Genomic DNA, 17,488 nt, shown 5'->3' with positions numbered 1-17,488 from the left:
TACCGGCTCACAGCCTGGGTCTGACACTTCCAACCTTGTGAACAACTTAGTTGACTTAATTGTGACATTGTCACTCACATGAACAGTCTAAGTGTTGTATTATAAACAATGGAGCTGGCTTTTGAACCTGATTCCTGGGACTGTCTTGGGTTTAGATTCTTAGCATTCAAGCCAGGTACTCATGGCTCACATCTCTAATCCTAGCTACAGAGGAGACTGAAATTTAGAGACTCAAGGCTCGAAGCTAGCCCAGGCAGGAAAGTCCTTGAGAGTCTATATTTAGAACAGATGGAAAAAATATCAGGCTGGAGGAATGGCTCAAATGGTAGAGAGCTCTGCTACCAAATAAACAAATCCCTAGAATTCCTGCTGTGATCAGAGGGTATTTGTCACTACTGAGCTCTCTGATCACACCTGTTGTGTGTTAAGGAGATGAGACGATTATGTTCGGGGTGATGAAAGTGTGAGGCCTTCAGGCTGATCCAACCTCCAGGAGGGAGAGGAGGCTAGATGTTGAGTTGGAACACAAGGCCCGTGATGGAATCACTCCCACCTCTGCTATGAAATCCCAATTAAACAAAAATAAACTATGACACAGAGCTAACTGGGCTCTTGTGGCTGGTGAGTATAACATGCCTACAGTGTGATATGTGTCAATTCTACAGGGAGAAGGTATAGAACTCTGCCATGGGGACCATCGGCCTTTCCCTGTGTGTGTGTGTGTGTGTGTGTGTGTGTGTGTGTGTGTGTGTGTGTGTGTGTGTGTGTGTGTGTGTTTGGTTGTACTGGATTGTAGAGAATAAAGTTGTGAGGGTAAGCCTGTACCTAGTGAGTCTTATAGGATAAGTATAGTAAATTATCAAAACTGTCAGGAATTGAAAAATCCTTGTTGATCAGAAGTATAGGTGCCTGGAGACCCTCAAAATGTAGCTGGAGTCTGAAGTAGAGATAGGCCTGTTCAGAACTTGGTCCATATCTCCTGGGATTTATGCAATGCTGAGTGATCAGCTCTGGACTTGTGTGCAGTTCAGCAGTGAGTGTTCATCATCATCATCTTCTTCATCATCTTAACCATCATTACCATCATCATCATCATCATTTTCATCTTCATTATCATCTTTACCATGACAAGAGTGTTCCCGTGTTGTATTGATGAGTAGCTAAAAATTATTTATGATATATTTACTATCTGCCTCATTCTCAGGTCTGCATAAGCAGCACTGAGGAATGATTGGGAAACAAATTCCTTCATCTATGTATTATGACTAGGTCTGAATCAAAAGCCAGACACAGAATTAAGCCTTTTCCTTAAGCCCCTGAGAAGGAATGCCGGCCTCTGTGAAGGGAGGCCACGTGGGCTGTGTGGCTCCTGGAGTCAGGCTGGGCAGCTCACCCACACTCCTGAGTCCCCGGTGGTGCATGGCTAGAGTGGAGACTACCCTGCAGGGAGTGGGCAGGTGGGGAGGGGCAGAGCTCCGCAGGACTGAGGGCTTCAGGGGAGGCCAGGCGGGCTGGCCTGGATCCCAGGGTGAGAAGAAACAGCAGTGGGGATTGTGGGGATGGGGGCAGACTGAGTCCTGCAGTGAGTTCTTCCTGACCTCCGTCAGAGCTCAGAGCACCCAGCTGACTGACACTGCATTTGTGCACGCTCTCCAAGCACTCTGCTTCCTGAGGCCGCTCACCTGGGATCTGTTCACCCAGCTGGGGCTCTGCCAGGGTCTATTCTGAAGACTGCTGCTCATCTGAAGATAAGGAATTTGCACGTTCAAAAGAACTAACATTCGTCTGATTGAACTTCAGTCAGATGCCCCCGACACAATTCTTCACGTGTGGTGTGTGGAGACTCGGTAGGACCTCGAGACTCCACTGCACTCATTCTCTGCTCAGAAAGGGCCCCAGGCATCACTCCTGGCTCACAGTGTGCAGTGCTGCTGGGGACAGTCTTCTCCATTGCCAGGCAATGGAGAGAGGCTTGAGAGGCCTGGACTCCACACCTGAGGGCCAGGACACTGCCTCTGTCATTCGGGCAGTGACAAGACATCAGCAGAACTGAAAAGTGTCTTTGCCCTCTGACCCCATGTTCATGGTGGCAGCCACCCAGGCCATTGCACCTGCTGGAACAACTTGTTCTTTACGTGCACTGAGAACCTTCAGAGCCAGCTCAGCCATAGTCAACCTTCTAGAGCAGGAGGGCACTTTGGATAAGCCCGAGGACGTGCACAGCCCTGATTAGAGGGCAACACTAAGCCCTGTGTTTGCTAGGCAGGTCCTCCACCACTTGAGTCAAGCCTCTAGCTCTAAACCAGCCAATTGTAGAGGTGTGAGAAGCATCTGTTCAGGGCATCCCAATGAGCATCTGAATGACTGAGCAGAGATACTGCACCTTCCCCTGCCTATTAATGTTACTCTTGACAAATGCACCTCAATGTAGTTAATTTTCCATCATCTCTACAGTGCTCTGAAATGGCTTCAGTTATAATGGGTGGTAACTGCTGCTTTCATGATGCCTGTTGCCATTCTCAGAAATAAACTACTTCTTCCTACAGGCATACTTGCTCTGCATGAAATGCCCTTTATGTTTATTGAAATTAGGAGATCTTGACTGAATCCAGAAGAGTTTATAAACGGATTATCCACTGGTTTATTCCCATCTGAATTTTCTTCCACAGTGAGAGTTAAAGCTCTCCACTGTGCCAACCGGAGCTACGTTTTACAACATAGAATGATTTCAGTTTCCTGTTTGTGGAGCGTACCTCTGGAAAGCTTCTCTTAGAAAATATACTGTTCTAATCCTGTAGTTGGCTCTTTCTCATTCATCAGTCTGTGTCTAAGAAGTTATTTTGTATGATCAAAGTAAGACTTGGTTGTTAAAGATAATTCAGATAATTGAAAGTATATAGAGGTGTGAAACAAAATCACTGTAGACTCGAAGTCCAACTGCATGTGGGAAGTTCCTCAGGCTGGCAGGCCCCATGAGGATTGCTGCCGTGAAGGATGGGTTGGGTTCAATCTGCCAAGGCTGGGGTGGGGTTATGGAGGGCGGGTGGAGGGTGGTGGAGACCTGTGGGACCCAGGGAGGAGGAGACTGCTCCACAATTTGGCCACGTGTGTTTGCTTTTGCTTCTTTCCTGTACTGAACACCATGGCGGCCTGCAGGGGAAGGGAAAGAAACTGGATGATATGGAAGTCACTGGTATGAGAGACACATCTACAAAAGGTCAACTTTTCTGTATGGTAATTAGACTGCCATGAACTTGAAATTGAAAAGAGGCCAGCAACTGCACTCTGAATTCTAGGTAGAGTCATAATTGAGTATATGAAGCAATTATATATTTGAAATAATGTATAAATAGTAATGTTTATAAATTCAATAAATACAATATAAATGAATACTATAGTTGTTATACATATAAAATATTTATATCTTATATATTACATATTTATAAATAATATCTTTGAAATAACTATATATGAAATAACTACATATAAAAGTACTATTTAAGAAGATGTATTTTGAAATCTTACAGTAAAATGTTACAATACAAATTTATAATGCATTTGGTTTTTTTGAACATTACAAAAAAAAGGACTTTTTGACAGTGACATTGATATAAAAACAAGTGATAGAGTAGCTTTTATGTAGTTATTTTGGCTCTGTTTGAATTCCCTTATTAATATTTGATACAGCCACAAAACATTGCCCATGATTTTATATGCCTAAGTCAATTATATTTTAATTGATTTCTTGATTGCTCTTTTCTTCATTTGTTTGAGATCCGCTTTCATATCTAACTATCTTGCTTAGTTCAGTCAGGAATTTCAGACTTAGCTTTTAAATTGCTTAGTGATTTGCATATTACAGTTAAATGTGCCTCCATAAGCATTTTCTCTGGGAGTTGCCTTTATAATTTTTTTCTTAGATGTGAAAGTAATGGACAGTTTTTAGACTTCCCGTTGATTTCCCCGCAACTCACAAACACTGCTTCCTCTCAGGCTGAAGCACTTTCTCAAGTCCAGCTCTCCTGTGGCTTTTGATTGACAGGGCCAGGGCAGAAGAAAACTAATTACAGTATTCATTGTTTCCTGTAGCAATCCCCTGGTGCTACCAATCGCCAAGCAAGACAGCTTGTTGGAAAAAGACACGATGTTCAAAGACACCGCCAAAGGTGCGTGCAAGCAGCAGACAGAGGACAGCAGCCCCGAGCACTCCTGCTTGAACAGTTCCAACAGACCTGAGCAGGTGTGTATCACTGGCAGCAATGCACTGGTGTGCATCCCCACAAGCCACTTTGTATAACCAAGTGTGGGTCACAAGAAAGCATCCTCAAGAAAGCCTCATCAACACGGAAGCTCCTATTTCATTAGCACTTTGTGCTCATTGTCAGCAAACATCAGTGCTATTTTGTTTGATAACCATGTGAATTTTATAGTCTTGTCCCCTTTATCAGGTAAGCTCAGCCACTGTCCTACTTCTTGCATATTTCTAGCTTTTGATTACTTTGTGGTTTCCTGCCCCAACACTTCACATATATGTAAGGAGGATGCAGCCTTCAAGTGAGCTATCACCAGGAGGGTTTGTGCCCCACGGTGCTCCCTCACCAATCCCAGCACCCAACTGATGAAGGTCCCTTTGGAACTGAGACAATAATGTGCTTGGGATTTCACAAATTAACTGATTCTTTGCATTACCATAGAAATAAGTCACTTGGTGTCTTAAGTAAACAAAGCTAAGTACCCTCATTACACCTCACCCGTTCACCCTGCAGTCAGGGAAGTGTGTGGAGGGTTGGCGATTGGCACCAGGACCCTGGCTGGCTTCCACTCACCATACTCAGAGCCTGCACCCTATAATCCTCATGCCCAGTCTCACATGGATTTAATTCTGACAGCCACTGACAGATACTCACCACTGTTCATCACAATTCCATACAGAAAGGAAAGTGGCTTCGTTCTATAAGGTAGAAGAACATCCAGAACCTCACAGATGGGGGATGCACACATAGGACTGCACTGCTGCTCAAATTTGTTTCTTCAAGTGGAGAGGAGTAAGCCAGTATGGGGGATGTTCGCGGCATCAGCAGATTCCTTGGTGGAGGAAGCTGCAGGTATTTTGCAGAGGGCTGGCGCAAAACGCCCATCACACTGCCCCTTTTCCCCTCCCTGAGATCTGATCCCCCGCTGGCTCTCCTACCAGTCCCACAACAGCACTAAACACTCACATTAAGAAGCTAATTCCATAGCTGGGCACCAGTGGCTCATGCCCGTCATCCTAGCTACTGAGGAGGCTGAGATCTGAGGATAGCAGTTCAAAGCCAGACCAGGCTGTGAGACTCTTATCTCCAATTAACCACCAGAAAACCCAGCAATGACGCTGTGGCTCAAGTGGTAGGGCACTTGCTGTGAGCTGAGGAACTGAGGGACAGCACCCAGGCCCAGAGTTCAAGCCCCACAACCAAGCTAATTTCGTGTAACTCCAAAATTAACTATTTATTTTGTTTTGGTTAACATTTACTCAAAAAGTACTAGGAAAGCTGGGTCATACTCCTGTTTTTTTTTAGTCTTTAAAATACCAGGAGAGGGGTATGGCTCTTGACTATTCAAGTAGTTATTTCTGACAGAGCCTTAAAAGTATGTGTCTAGCTCAAGGTCAAATTATGACCGTTTAGTAACTTTGTGGGGATTATGTGAAAGGCAACTTGAGAATTTTTTTCTCTTAAATGCTGTGAAAGTCTAGAAAAATAATCAGTGCTTGGAGTGGAGCTCACTGTGGATGTTGTGAGGTCGATTTTACAAAATCATTTTCTAAATACATGAGTTACTATTAGAATATGGTACTTCCATTTTGGAAATGGCATTTCTACAGTTTCTAGGAACCTGTGAAGCTATTTCTAAATAGAACAGAAAAAACGCCCTTCTGAGCCTTGGAGATGCTGGGATGGAACTATGTTTCTATCATTCATGCATCGGGGTCAGTCAGAGCCTGCAAGCACTGTGGACAGACTCTGTGAAGGCATTGGGAAGATTGCATGTGTGCATGTGTGCAATATTCACAATCCTAAATTTAAAATTTTCAATATTTTTTACCCTCCAAACATTTAACAGAACTATAAGTAAATATAAAAATATAAAATAAAAATATAAGTAAAATATATAGTATAAATAAAAAATATAAATATACTTAGCTATTATACATGTATGTAATACATATTACATATAATACAAATACAGTATAAGATGCAAAAGCAAGAATAAAGTACAAGTATAAGCATGGACAGCACACATAAACACAAATTATACAGACAAATCAGTTGTTTTTAATCTTTTGCTATGGATATCCATGAACTCATGCACATTCATAAGGCTTGAAATTTGTTCTGTTTCTGCATTATATGTTTTTTAAAAAGAAGAGGAAAAACATGGGCGCCATAGTCTATCTAATCTCTGCTTCTCAGAACATGTATTAAGCCCATAAAATTAAGGCATTGTTCATTTCCAATTTAGAAATGATAGATTTCTCTCTAATTAAAAGACCTAAATTTATCTGTCTTTCTTTCCTCGGAACATTGCTCAGTTTTTAAAACCCTGTCATGCTGTGTTAAATGGAAAAAGAATGCATTTTCTCTTTGTGGCAGAATCTCACAGCTGCCTTAGTCTGAAGAGAAATACAGAACATAATGGAAATCACAAGCCAGAAGTCAGAGCCATCCTCATCTCTCAGGACTGTGCAAACCATTGCTTTTATATAACACCTGCGGTAGGAACGGACCTTAGGTTTGGGAACATACCTTATAATCAAGTTTGTCAGCTCTCTCTCTATACATTACAGGTGGGGAAAAGGGAGAGTCAATGTGTTCAAATGACCTTCCATGCACAAGGTATTGTGCAAGGGGCGTGCATTTGCACACTTGTGAGTATAAAACACAGATCTTATCTGCACCCATTTTTCCTATGGCTTTGAATACATATTTTTCCTTTTCATTGAACCACATCTTTTTAAATAACAGTTTCAAATGCATGTGGTCTTCACACATTTGACAGGTCATTGAAATGGAGCAGTCAGCTGTGGAGGCTGATTGGAAGGCCATTAGAATTGATCAGACTTATCCTCTGCCCTGTCAGGTGCAGCTCATGTCTCCCGCTCCAAACGATGACCTAGCCACGCTGAGCCAGCTCACCGACAGCAGCTTGCTCTACGAGATCCAGAAGCGCTTTGCAAACAATCAGGTCTATGTGAGTGCTCTGCCTAACCCGCCTCCCGCGTGGCCCAGTCTTGCTAGTAGTGTTGCCTCCCTCCCGTGTGGCAAATAGTGCAAGTGGTATGTGCACAGGGCCATCTGGCTGTGTGGATGGCTGAGCTTGAATGTCTCGGAGTTCAGGTTCAGTCAAAGGCAGTTCAACAGAATCCTACCTTTTATAGCTAAGTATTAAACCAATACTACACATGTGGACACAGGTACTCAGGGCAGTTAGGTTTTCCCATGATTGCCATTTCCACTGGCTGCCATTGCTAGAACAGGCAGGGTCTGCACATCAACAATGGAATGGCTCATATATCAGCCACTTAGCCTGCAGATCTGCAGACCACTGTCCATGCACAAGGGCCGTCTTACTACCCTCACAGAAAGCAACTCCGTTGTTGCTCTGAATAGTCAGCAATCATCACTATGCATAAAACATCAGAAATATATGCACAGACTTCTGATGGTAGGAGTTGTATAAATGACGTACAGTGGTTCTATCATGTTCGGTGTGTTATTTCTTTCAATACTGATAACAGTGTAGACAATCTATAATTTCACAATATCTCTACTCTCTCCCTTCCTTTCTTTTTCCTCTCTTTCTCTCTTTCTCTCCTCTGTGATTTTGTTATACTCATTACAGAACACAGGGCAATTCAATCAGGAGGTCTGCAGAGAATTGCGATTAGGCACATACCTGTTATTCTTTCCTGATAACACTCATTTTTCCTAATCTACTGAGAAATTGATTAAGTAATTTTCATGTAAATGTGAAGTCTGAGATTTCCCTCCAAGTAATAACTTGTCAGATACTGATTTGTCTATGAAAATGCAATACAACATCTTAATGCTTGGATAAATTGCCTGTCACAGTAAATATACTCAAAATTAAATACTTGTATCAAAATTAATGGAATTCAATCATTGGCATAAAGTAGGGAAACTTGATTACTTTGATCTTTGTCACCACTCTGTTTTTATTTTGTTATGTGGGTTTATTTTAATTCCATGTTCAATACATTTTCCCCAGCATGATGCTTATGTACTATATAACTCTGCATTATAGAAAAGAGCATACTAGAAGACTGAATTGTTTTGTATTCTTTCATCTTCTTTGTGCTTCCTCTGTAGTCTTGTCTCTGAACTATCTATGTAGGCTGACTTCTCTACTGCTCATGGCCTCCCCAGCCCTTTCTCTAGAAGACCCAGGCTTTGTAGACTCAGGCTTTCTCACTCTGACTCACAGTGAACTAGAATCCTCTCTGTGAATCACAAGGGCAATCTCAAAGCTCCCAAAGCCCCCATCTTCAACTCTTCTAGATGTGTTCTTATGGGAAGCCAACTGTGACTCATTCCTGAAGCCAAATCTCAGCCAGCAGCTGAGAAACCTCTTGATCTCGAACTTCCTGAGCACAGACCCTGAGGACCAGGACCTCAAGCCTCTGAGCACTACTCTCCTTCCTGTGAATGGAACTATCCTGAGTCTCTTTGCTCTGTCCAAAGTTCTCTTCCTCCCCTGTGAAGCCCAGAACTGTGTGAACTCCCCTGAGCTTCTGGGTAGATGATGGTGCGCTCCCTTGTTGCTGTGCCCATCACGGTCCATGACTACTCCTCGTGGTGATGTACATCTCATCTGAGTCCCGCTCAGGCTTGAATTTGCTGAGCCCAGGAGGCTGGTTGTACTGCCATGAGGCCAGCCAGCACGCCCCATGGTGCACAGCCAGTCCTTCCTTCCTTCCTTCCTTCCTTCCTCCTTCCTTCCTTCCTTCCTTCATTCCTTCCTTCCTTTCTTCCTTCCTTCCTTCCTTCCTTCCTTCCTTCCTTCCTTCTTCCTTCCTTCCTTTCTCACTGTCTGTGATAACCTTTGCTCTTTTCAGCTCTCTTTAGCTAGATAACCAGAACTAAACGTTCCTGCTTTACTAAAGGTCATGAAGAATAGAGACTGGCCACTGAGTGTTCCCATACTTAAGTCATCTGAGGTTCGTTTTATTCAGGGAGTGCTGTATGTCTGGGCGAATTCACACCCAGAGGCAGACACACAATGCTGAATGCTCCTCAGACTGCACACTGAGTGCTCCTCAGACTGTATGCTGAGTGCTCCTCAGACTGCATGCTGAGTGTTCCTCAGACCACATGCTGAGTGCTCCTCAGACTGCACGGAGTGCTCCTTAGGCCACACACTAAGTGCTACTCAGACAGCATTCTGAGTGTTCCTCAGACAGCACACTAAGTGCTCCTCAGACTACATGCTGAGTGCTCCTCAGACCACATGCTGAGTGCTCCTCCTAATTTATTCTTATACTCTTCAATGTAGCCATTCCACTCTTTGGCTATTAGGAGTAATATATCATATGGAATTTTATTTTGTCTTAGGGGGTTACATAGGTAAACGTGGTGGGAGGAACATGTAGAAGAGTTACCACACATTGGAATGCCCACACCACAAGATAATGACAGTAGATGCAGGGTGAGGGCTTCAGGATCACCAGGATAATTTATTTTACTAATATCTTTATTCTGATCCAAGCCAACCTAACAGTAATGAAGTGATATCTCCTTGTGGTTTGAATTTATGTATCTCTGGCAACTAGTGAGGATACCAGCAGGTTCTCATGGCTCATTTGATTTTCTGTCTTCTCCTTCTTGATGATGAGAGCAATTAGAACTCAGTCTCTTACTTGTTTCTTCCAGTGTATTTGTCACGTGTTATTCTACAGATCCATTCAGACTCATTCACAAAATCCCTTCTTACAACCTAGACATTCTCCCTGTTACATGATTAATGGGACAAAAATGATTGGATTTGTTTATTTGAGTTTACAAATAGTTCACCTTGTATGATTTCTGTTCCTTCTTCACTGTATTCTCCATCCGGATGCCTAAGTTTTATACTTTGCTATTTTAAAGATAATGTATACATAGATGACACATGGATTTTTCACATTTCTTTTACAGACTTTCGTTGGGGATGTCCTCTTGCTTGTGAACCCATTCAAGGAACTCCCGATTTATTCTACCATGGTGAGTATGGACTGTACTATGTGTTCATGTATTTCTGACAAGCAAGAGCCTTCTCCATCCTGTTGTGAACAGGCCCTTACTCCTTATTCCTGACACATGGCTGTTGTGCGAGAGCTGGCTCAGACATCCATTGCCCTAGCGTGTTCAGATGGCAGAGTCCAGTCACCTCACTGGCTTCCTGGGACACGGCAGCTCTGTTATCTCTGGTGGTCAGAGTCATTCTGTCATCTTCGCTTGACTCCTTTTACCCTGGTGTTTCTGAAGAGTCAGAATAGGACTAGTCCATTTGTAAAATAAAAGCTAAGTTTGTCATTTCTTCATGACTCAGGAATCTTTTTATACATTTGATTTAAGTCTAGTTTAACCAAATTGGCTAGAAACTCAAGAGGACCGGAAATATTACCCATTCCATGGAGGACAGACAGAAATTAGCGTTTTAGTGAAATTAATTAAAGTTTTGTTTGGGGGTAAATATGGAAATGCATATGACATTAAGCTACAATACTTTCTTGTAAGCAGGTTTCGAATCCTTGCAGTCTTAGGCTGTTAATGCTGAGGATCAAGGAGAGAAATTGTATTTGATGTGAATTCCCAGCTTCAGATTCCTCCACGAATATCCATTACACTGGATTTTGATGAGCTGATCTTCCGAAAGACAGCAGAATAACTTAAAGTCTGTGGACCAAGAAACAAGGGATTTCATGAGCCCCCACTTGAACGTTATGCCAGTTGCCAATGTGCTGAGAAGGGGGTGCAATGGTACCTAATTTTCCAAGTGTTTTGTAGAATCAGCTGAGACTTAGCAGTAGGATTTCCTTTACCTTGGTAGGACAGGAAACTCGGGTCCGTCCCGTGGTGGGAAAAAGGCCTTTTCACAGCCATGCCGTTTTCTGGTCCTCTGCCCCCAGGTCTCGCAGCTGTACCTGAGCCGCTCAGGGACACGGAGCCCCTCCCTACCCCCCCACCTCTTCTCGTGCGCAGAGCGGGCCTTCCATCACCTGTTCGAGGAGCAGCGGCCCCAGTGCTTCATCCTCAGGTGAGCCAATCCCCTCCAACCCACACACCACAGCAAGCTGTGCTCTTCTCCCACCGCCCCCTCCCATCCATCCATCTCCTCCTCTGAAGCTGGTCCCCTGCGTCTCCACAGTACATATACTTCCCTGGTTACAGAGGAAGGGGATCCATCCTTCTTCTACTACAAGGAACCCCAGGTATGGCAGTATCAGTGCCTGAAAGTCATCTCATTTTGAAGAACTAACACCTAGAACCACAGAGCTTCTGTGTCAGAAACGAGCACAGAGAAAGAAAAGATCTAAACGTGAGCCCACAGCCTGGTGCCAGCCCAGATACAGCTTTGCTCCTTGCTAGAGGATGCTTCCGTGTCCCCTCAAGGGCATTCACCACTCATCATGCCTTACCCTGGAAAGGAGGTTTAGCTCCCGAGTACCCAAGTACTCAGGAAGATAGTTTACAATGAAGGGGAAAAAAAGGAGATACCGCAACCAATAGGGGCAAAATGCGATTATCTACTTACAGAGGACCCAGAAATACTGAAGTATCCAAAGGAGTTCCTCCTCCAAGAATTTTAGTTTACCTCAGGCCATATGCCTGCCAGCACTTGTAAGTTCTCGTGGCTTTATCTGGCTAATTGTGAGTGGTATGTGTTGGAAATTGAACATGAAAATATCATACCTCATAACTAATTCAAGTGAGAAGAAAAGACAATTGTGTAAAAATGGAAGCCGAATGAGTCTCAAAAACACACTTGGACTTTTTTTTTTTTGAGTCCGGTCATGGGGCCTGAACTCTGGGCCTGGGCTCTGTCTCTCAGCTCTTCAGCTCAAGGCTAGTGCTCTACCACTTGAGCCACAGCGCCACTTCTGACTTTTTTCTTTTTGCTTATGTGGTGCTGAGGAATCGAACCCAGGAATCGAACCCAGGGCCTCATGTATGCAAGGCAAGCGCTCTACCACTGAGCCACCTTCCCAGCCCACACTTGGACTTTTAACTGAGCATTTTTTTTATCAGTTCCATTTATAGTCTTTTTTGTTGTTGTTGTTGTTGTCATTTTCACTAGCCTGGGGCTTAAACTCAGGGCCTGGGCGCTGTTCCTGAGCTCTTTTGCTCAAGAGTAGTGCTCTACTACTTTGAGCCACAGTACCACTTTTAGTTTTCTGGTGGTCAATTGGAAATAAGAATCTCATGGAATTTCTTGGGCAGACTGGCTTTGAACTGTGGTTCTCAGATCTCAGCCTTCTGAGTAGCTAGGATTACAGCCATGAGCCATGAGTGCCTGGCTATGAGTTGTGTTCTGTGCTCTTCCTGACTCCTCAGTTCTAAAGCAGACCTGCCCAATGATGGTTTGTTGTCAGAGCCACTGGGCACCAGTAGTCATGGCTACAATCCTAACTACTCAGGAGGTTGATCACGGTTCAAAGTCAAGCCAGGAAAAGAAGTTTGCGAGACTCCAGCTCAATTATCTAGCAGAATGCTGGACTGATAATAATGTGACTCAATTAGTAGTGCACCATCCATGAGTAAGAATGCCCAGAGAGAGCAGAAAAAGGTCCTGAGTTCAAGCCCCAGTACTAGTGTGTACATGCGTGCACATGCACAGACATGAGCATGCACACACACAGGCATGCACTCAGCATTAGTCCCTATAGATTCTCAGAGGAGACACAGGAGGAGTTGGTGTGTCACTTTCCTCTAGGAATCTGCCCAAGACAGAGCCGATTGTTTTACCCGATTGCTACATATTTTTGCTTGTGGAATATTTTCCCCAGAACTTTCTAATATTCTCCAGCACCAGAGGTCTTTAGGGACGTAGGTAGGGCAGGCAACACCACGTATCAAAACCCTTACTTTGAACAAAGCCACATTTCTTCATCCATTCACGTTCCAAAGAAGCCACCAAGAACTCAACGCGCGGAACCGAAGAGCAAGTCTCACCCCGTGGGACGTGTGGCGTCAGCCTCTGCTTCCTCAGCTCTTGTCTGTGTGGCTTTCTTGGTTTCCCCTAGCTTGGACCACAGTGAAGCCTCCCTCCACTGCTGCCAGTACATTGAGCCTGGTCCCCTGGGGCCCAGCTGAGGGGCTAGGTCCTTGCTGCCCCAGGAGCAGCTACTTTCAGTCTATTCCAAGTGCATTCTTCCCCAGTGAACACTTCCCCCCCATCCGTTTCCACAAATGAGGAAGGCCATTCCCACACCATCCCTGGGCTGCCCCGGTGTGCCGGGTGAGATGCTGACAGAGGGAAGTTTGGGATTTGGTCCTCAAAACTAGAACTTTTGGAAATGGATTCCCCAGACCTTTTCACGTGACCAGAATCAAACTTCATTCTCTTTTCAAACTTCACACGGACATCACATATATAGTCGGAAGGCTTAAGATCAGCCTAGAGGAGGAGGCTAGAAGCCTCATTCGCTGACAACATGAGATTTAACTCATCAAATCTTACCTCCTCTTCTGGCAATGTGCTCTTTAATTAGTTTCATTCAAATAAATGTCCGAAGAAAGGGTCAAAACATGTTGAACATGACAGCCAAATACAGGCTTCTTCTTAAGAGTTTTTCCTCAGGCTTCATAAATAACTTTATTAGATACTAGACTGCATTTGTACTTTTATACACTGGCCTGGGATCGTCTGCTGTCAAGGGCTATCACGTCATTTGTTTGTAGAAAACATACCATCGATGCAGTCACCAACAAGTATGGTCTTCTGTAAATACAAGGTTTGTGGGTGATTGTGAGCTGAGCGTAGATTAAAGAAGAGTGCAAAGTCTGCAACCTCAGGCCTCCAAGGTACCTGGAAAGATTCGTGTGAGAGCCTGCAGCGCCAGGCATGTTGCTCTGGTCGCAAGACCTCCCTGTGCTAGCCGCTGCATGTATCTTGAGCTCCAGTAGCCTTGTTTTCTAGAGAAGAACACTGGGAAAAGTGAGGGCTTTTCTTAGGAAGGGTTTGTGGCTTCCCAGGCCAGTGTCCCATCTGGTCTGCACTCATCAGCATCCTGGAGAACAAGACCACTAAGTCTCTCTGGTCAGTCTGAGGCCTTTCTGCCGTTGTGCTGGCAGTGGGGGCCCTGGACTTCCAGACCTTCCATAACCAAAGTTCTGCCTTCCTGGAGCACGTGACATAGGATGTGCTTCCTGGATGATGGGTTTCATGACTGAAACAGAAGAATGACTCCTTATCATAAAGTCATCAGAGGGTCACGCCCTTCCCTCACCATCTTTGAGTCTGGGTTTGATCCCTGGGTATTTAATATTTCTCTTACCTTGTCCAAGCCAGTGAGTATGTGGTCTCCCTGTTTGCTCTTAGTGGTGAGCGGGGGTCTGGGAAGTCTGAAGCCAGCAAGCAGATCCTGAAGCATCTGACCTGCAGGACTGGCAACAGCAGGGCGATGTTCCACTCCAGGTTTAAACATGTAAGTTGCTGTTGTCTGGGCAGGGGTGTGAACAAGTGCAGTGTGCCAAGAAAAATGTCACTTACAAAGAAAGGGGACTGTCCCAATGGGCAAACACCAGTCAACATGTGTAGGAAAAGAGTCACAGATGCAAGTATTTAAAGTAGGTGGCTCTGTGTTCAGCTAGACTGTGAAGTGGAAGAAGAAAAGATTTGCTTGCGATGAAGTGCTTGTAGCCTGTACCAACTTCTCCCCAAACTGCTGAATGGTTCTGTATTTCATGTCCCACAAACCAGCGTGGCCCAGCCCTGTTCCAGGCAGTGTCTTATTCCTCTTGAGCCTTACACCATCATGTCTTACCTGGCCAAAGCCACCTGTAGATGCAGTCCACACTCTCTTCCTACTGCTTCCTACAAGTCCCCCCGCGTGCCTGTTCCTGGAGAGATTCAGGCAGGGCCCATACAGAGGCTCTTCATGTCTGTGTGGCATGCGTGAATATGAGTTGCCATATTTTAAAGAACCGGGGAACAAACAATGGTGGCAACTTTTCTACATTCACCTACTGTACTATGACCAGAGGTGCTTAACAGGGCTAAACCATCTCCAGGCAATCAGGACCCTGAATAATTCTGATGATTTTGTTGTGTTTACATGAGATTTACCAAACCTTTGTTTAGCTAGCATTCCTTACATCAGTCTCATAATTCCTTCCAAAGCTATTTATACCTTTGAGTCAAAATTATAGACTCAATGTAACTTCTCATGGAAACATCTTCTCATCCCTTTGCAACATAAAAAAAATAGATCACATAACTAATGCATTTCTAGTCTCAAACCTGTCCAGGTTTCAGCACAAAAGCCACAAAACTATTACATAAAACTCATACGGTGTTCATTTTCCTTTAGCATATAACCTACAGCACTATAGTAGCAAGTGACTCATGTAAATTGCTCAGCCAGCTTGTGCAAAGCATCCGGATATTATACAGAGTCAAATCCACATTGGATATTTCTCATGAAGTGACTGTTGGTAAAACTATGCATCTTTATGAAGGCAGCCCCAGGCTTCTACTTGGAGAAAAAAGCAATAGATAGCTGTCCTAATAGCACACAGCTATCCTGATTATAATCTTAATAGCATAAAGCTATTCTCATGATTGAAATTTATACTGTGCAATATAAATGGGAATGATTATGCCAATAAAATGTGAATCGGTAAATATTGAGGATTCATGACTTACTGTCCTTTAGTTATATTTTTATTTATACATTTAGGGCTTTTTCAACTCCTCACATTATTTTGTTTGAAAGTAAAGGGTTCCATGGGGTAATGCTGGGTTCTGTTTCTCGGGGTTCCCTAACACATCTGTGTACTGCCACCTGCTGGCCTGCTAATGAAAGATGAGAACCACATGGTTATTGTAGTTTTGCCTGGGGCATCTTGAATTTCAGGGCATGTGCAAGGAAAGTTCCCATGTTGGGTGGGATGCCTTCCTTGTATATGTTGTTATCATTATTCCAGAAGTCCCAGCTGTGATGTTCTGGTCAGGTGTTTAATTCTACAGTCATAACCCATGGGTTCGAACCCCACCTCCATTGAGAAAATTATTTATCTATTTTGTGTGTGAGAATGAAATAGAAGCAGTGGTTATGAGGGCTAAAAGAACACAGACACACAGACACACAGACACACACACACACACACACACACACACACACTTCAGTGTATAATGTTGTCATGCATACAGTAAACACAACCGAAGTACTGTCTGTAGCTGTTAAGAACAAAGGTTAATCAGTGTTAACTGATGATTGTCTAATGCTCTGACAGACACAAAGTAACCAAGTGTCTTGCACACATGACACGAAGCAACATAGAAGAAGTAATTCCTGAGTGAAGGAAAATGAAGCTGGGGGACTTAAAGAACATGTTCAGTGCCTAAAATGTGTCACACACTAGCCTAAGATGGGATACCATCACTTCCACTCCAAAGCTTATGTAGCTACTGTGACAGGACACTTCCTGTTGGGAGAGATTCCATCACCATTTGAATGTGGGATACTTCCTGTCTGGGGAGATTCCATTACTGTTTGAGTGTGCTTTCTTATACAGTCATTATTGCATCATCCACAGCATCATTTGATTACTGGGCACTACATGAAAATAACTTGAAACCAAAATAGGTTTTAAAAATCTATCCTAGGAAGTGGCGCTGTAGCTCAAGTGGTAGAGCTGAAGAGCTGAGGGACAGAGCTCAGGCCCAGAGTTCAAGCCCCACGACCAACAAAAAAAATCTATCCTGTAGTTTTAGCTTTTGAAACAACTTTTACAGTATACACTATTAAAATGTGATGTAGTTGTAATATTTATTTCACTATTTCATATTAGATTGCATATTTTTTCAGAAAATGTTTTTGTCATCACTGCCATCAATTCATTTTTCAATCATCTTATAATTAGGTAAATCATTTGAGCCTAAACCATGAAGTTTTGTGAAGACTTAATATATGTTTGTCTCTAAAAAGTGGAAAAAATGGTATAACTTACTATTCCAGCTTCTAGCATTTTCAGTTTTTTATTAGAATCAAAGAGTTGTTTGATATTCATTCTTGATACAAAATGCTTCTGAAAGTCTTAGTATGTCAAATGACAAAACTGAAAAGTATTCCCCAGAAAATTTTAAATGTATAATAAAGTTCACAACGTAACATAACAAGAAATGACCAGAACTGGAGGAGACTGGGTATCCACTGGGGGGCGACTGTGCTCTCTCTTGTGGCTCACTAGGAAACTGCATCTGACACATTGGAATCATGCAAGAG

General features: G+C 43.6%; 1 protein-coding gene across 1 annotated transcript in view; it reads left to right on the top strand.

The window, feature by feature from the left end:
* The window catches only part of Myo16 (myosin XVI), a 368,989-nt gene that overhangs the window by 162,761 nt on the left and 188,740 nt on the right, over window positions 1-17,488 (top strand). Inside the window, exons 10-14 of the mRNA XM_070003305.1 lie at window positions 4,090-4,240; window positions 7,120-7,230; window positions 10,194-10,259; window positions 11,168-11,295; window positions 14,581-14,686. Of these exons, the coding sequence (XP_069859406.1) occupies window positions 4,090-4,240; window positions 7,120-7,230; window positions 10,194-10,259; window positions 11,168-11,295; window positions 14,581-14,686 (562 nt within the window). The remainder of the gene's footprint in view (window positions 1-4,089; window positions 4,241-7,119; window positions 7,231-10,193; window positions 10,260-11,167; window positions 11,296-14,580; window positions 14,687-17,488) is intronic.

The sequence above is a fragment of the Dipodomys merriami genome, unplaced genomic scaffold (assembly GCF_024711535.1).
Source record: "Dipodomys merriami isolate MVZ:Mamm:240054 unplaced genomic scaffold, mDipMer1.0.p SCAF_6, whole genome shotgun sequence".
Lineage (NCBI taxonomy): Eukaryota > Metazoa > Chordata > Mammalia > Rodentia > Heteromyidae > Dipodomys > Dipodomys merriami.
Note: the sequence above shows the minus strand (reverse complement) of the source record. Positions and strands in the feature narration are given on the sequence as shown.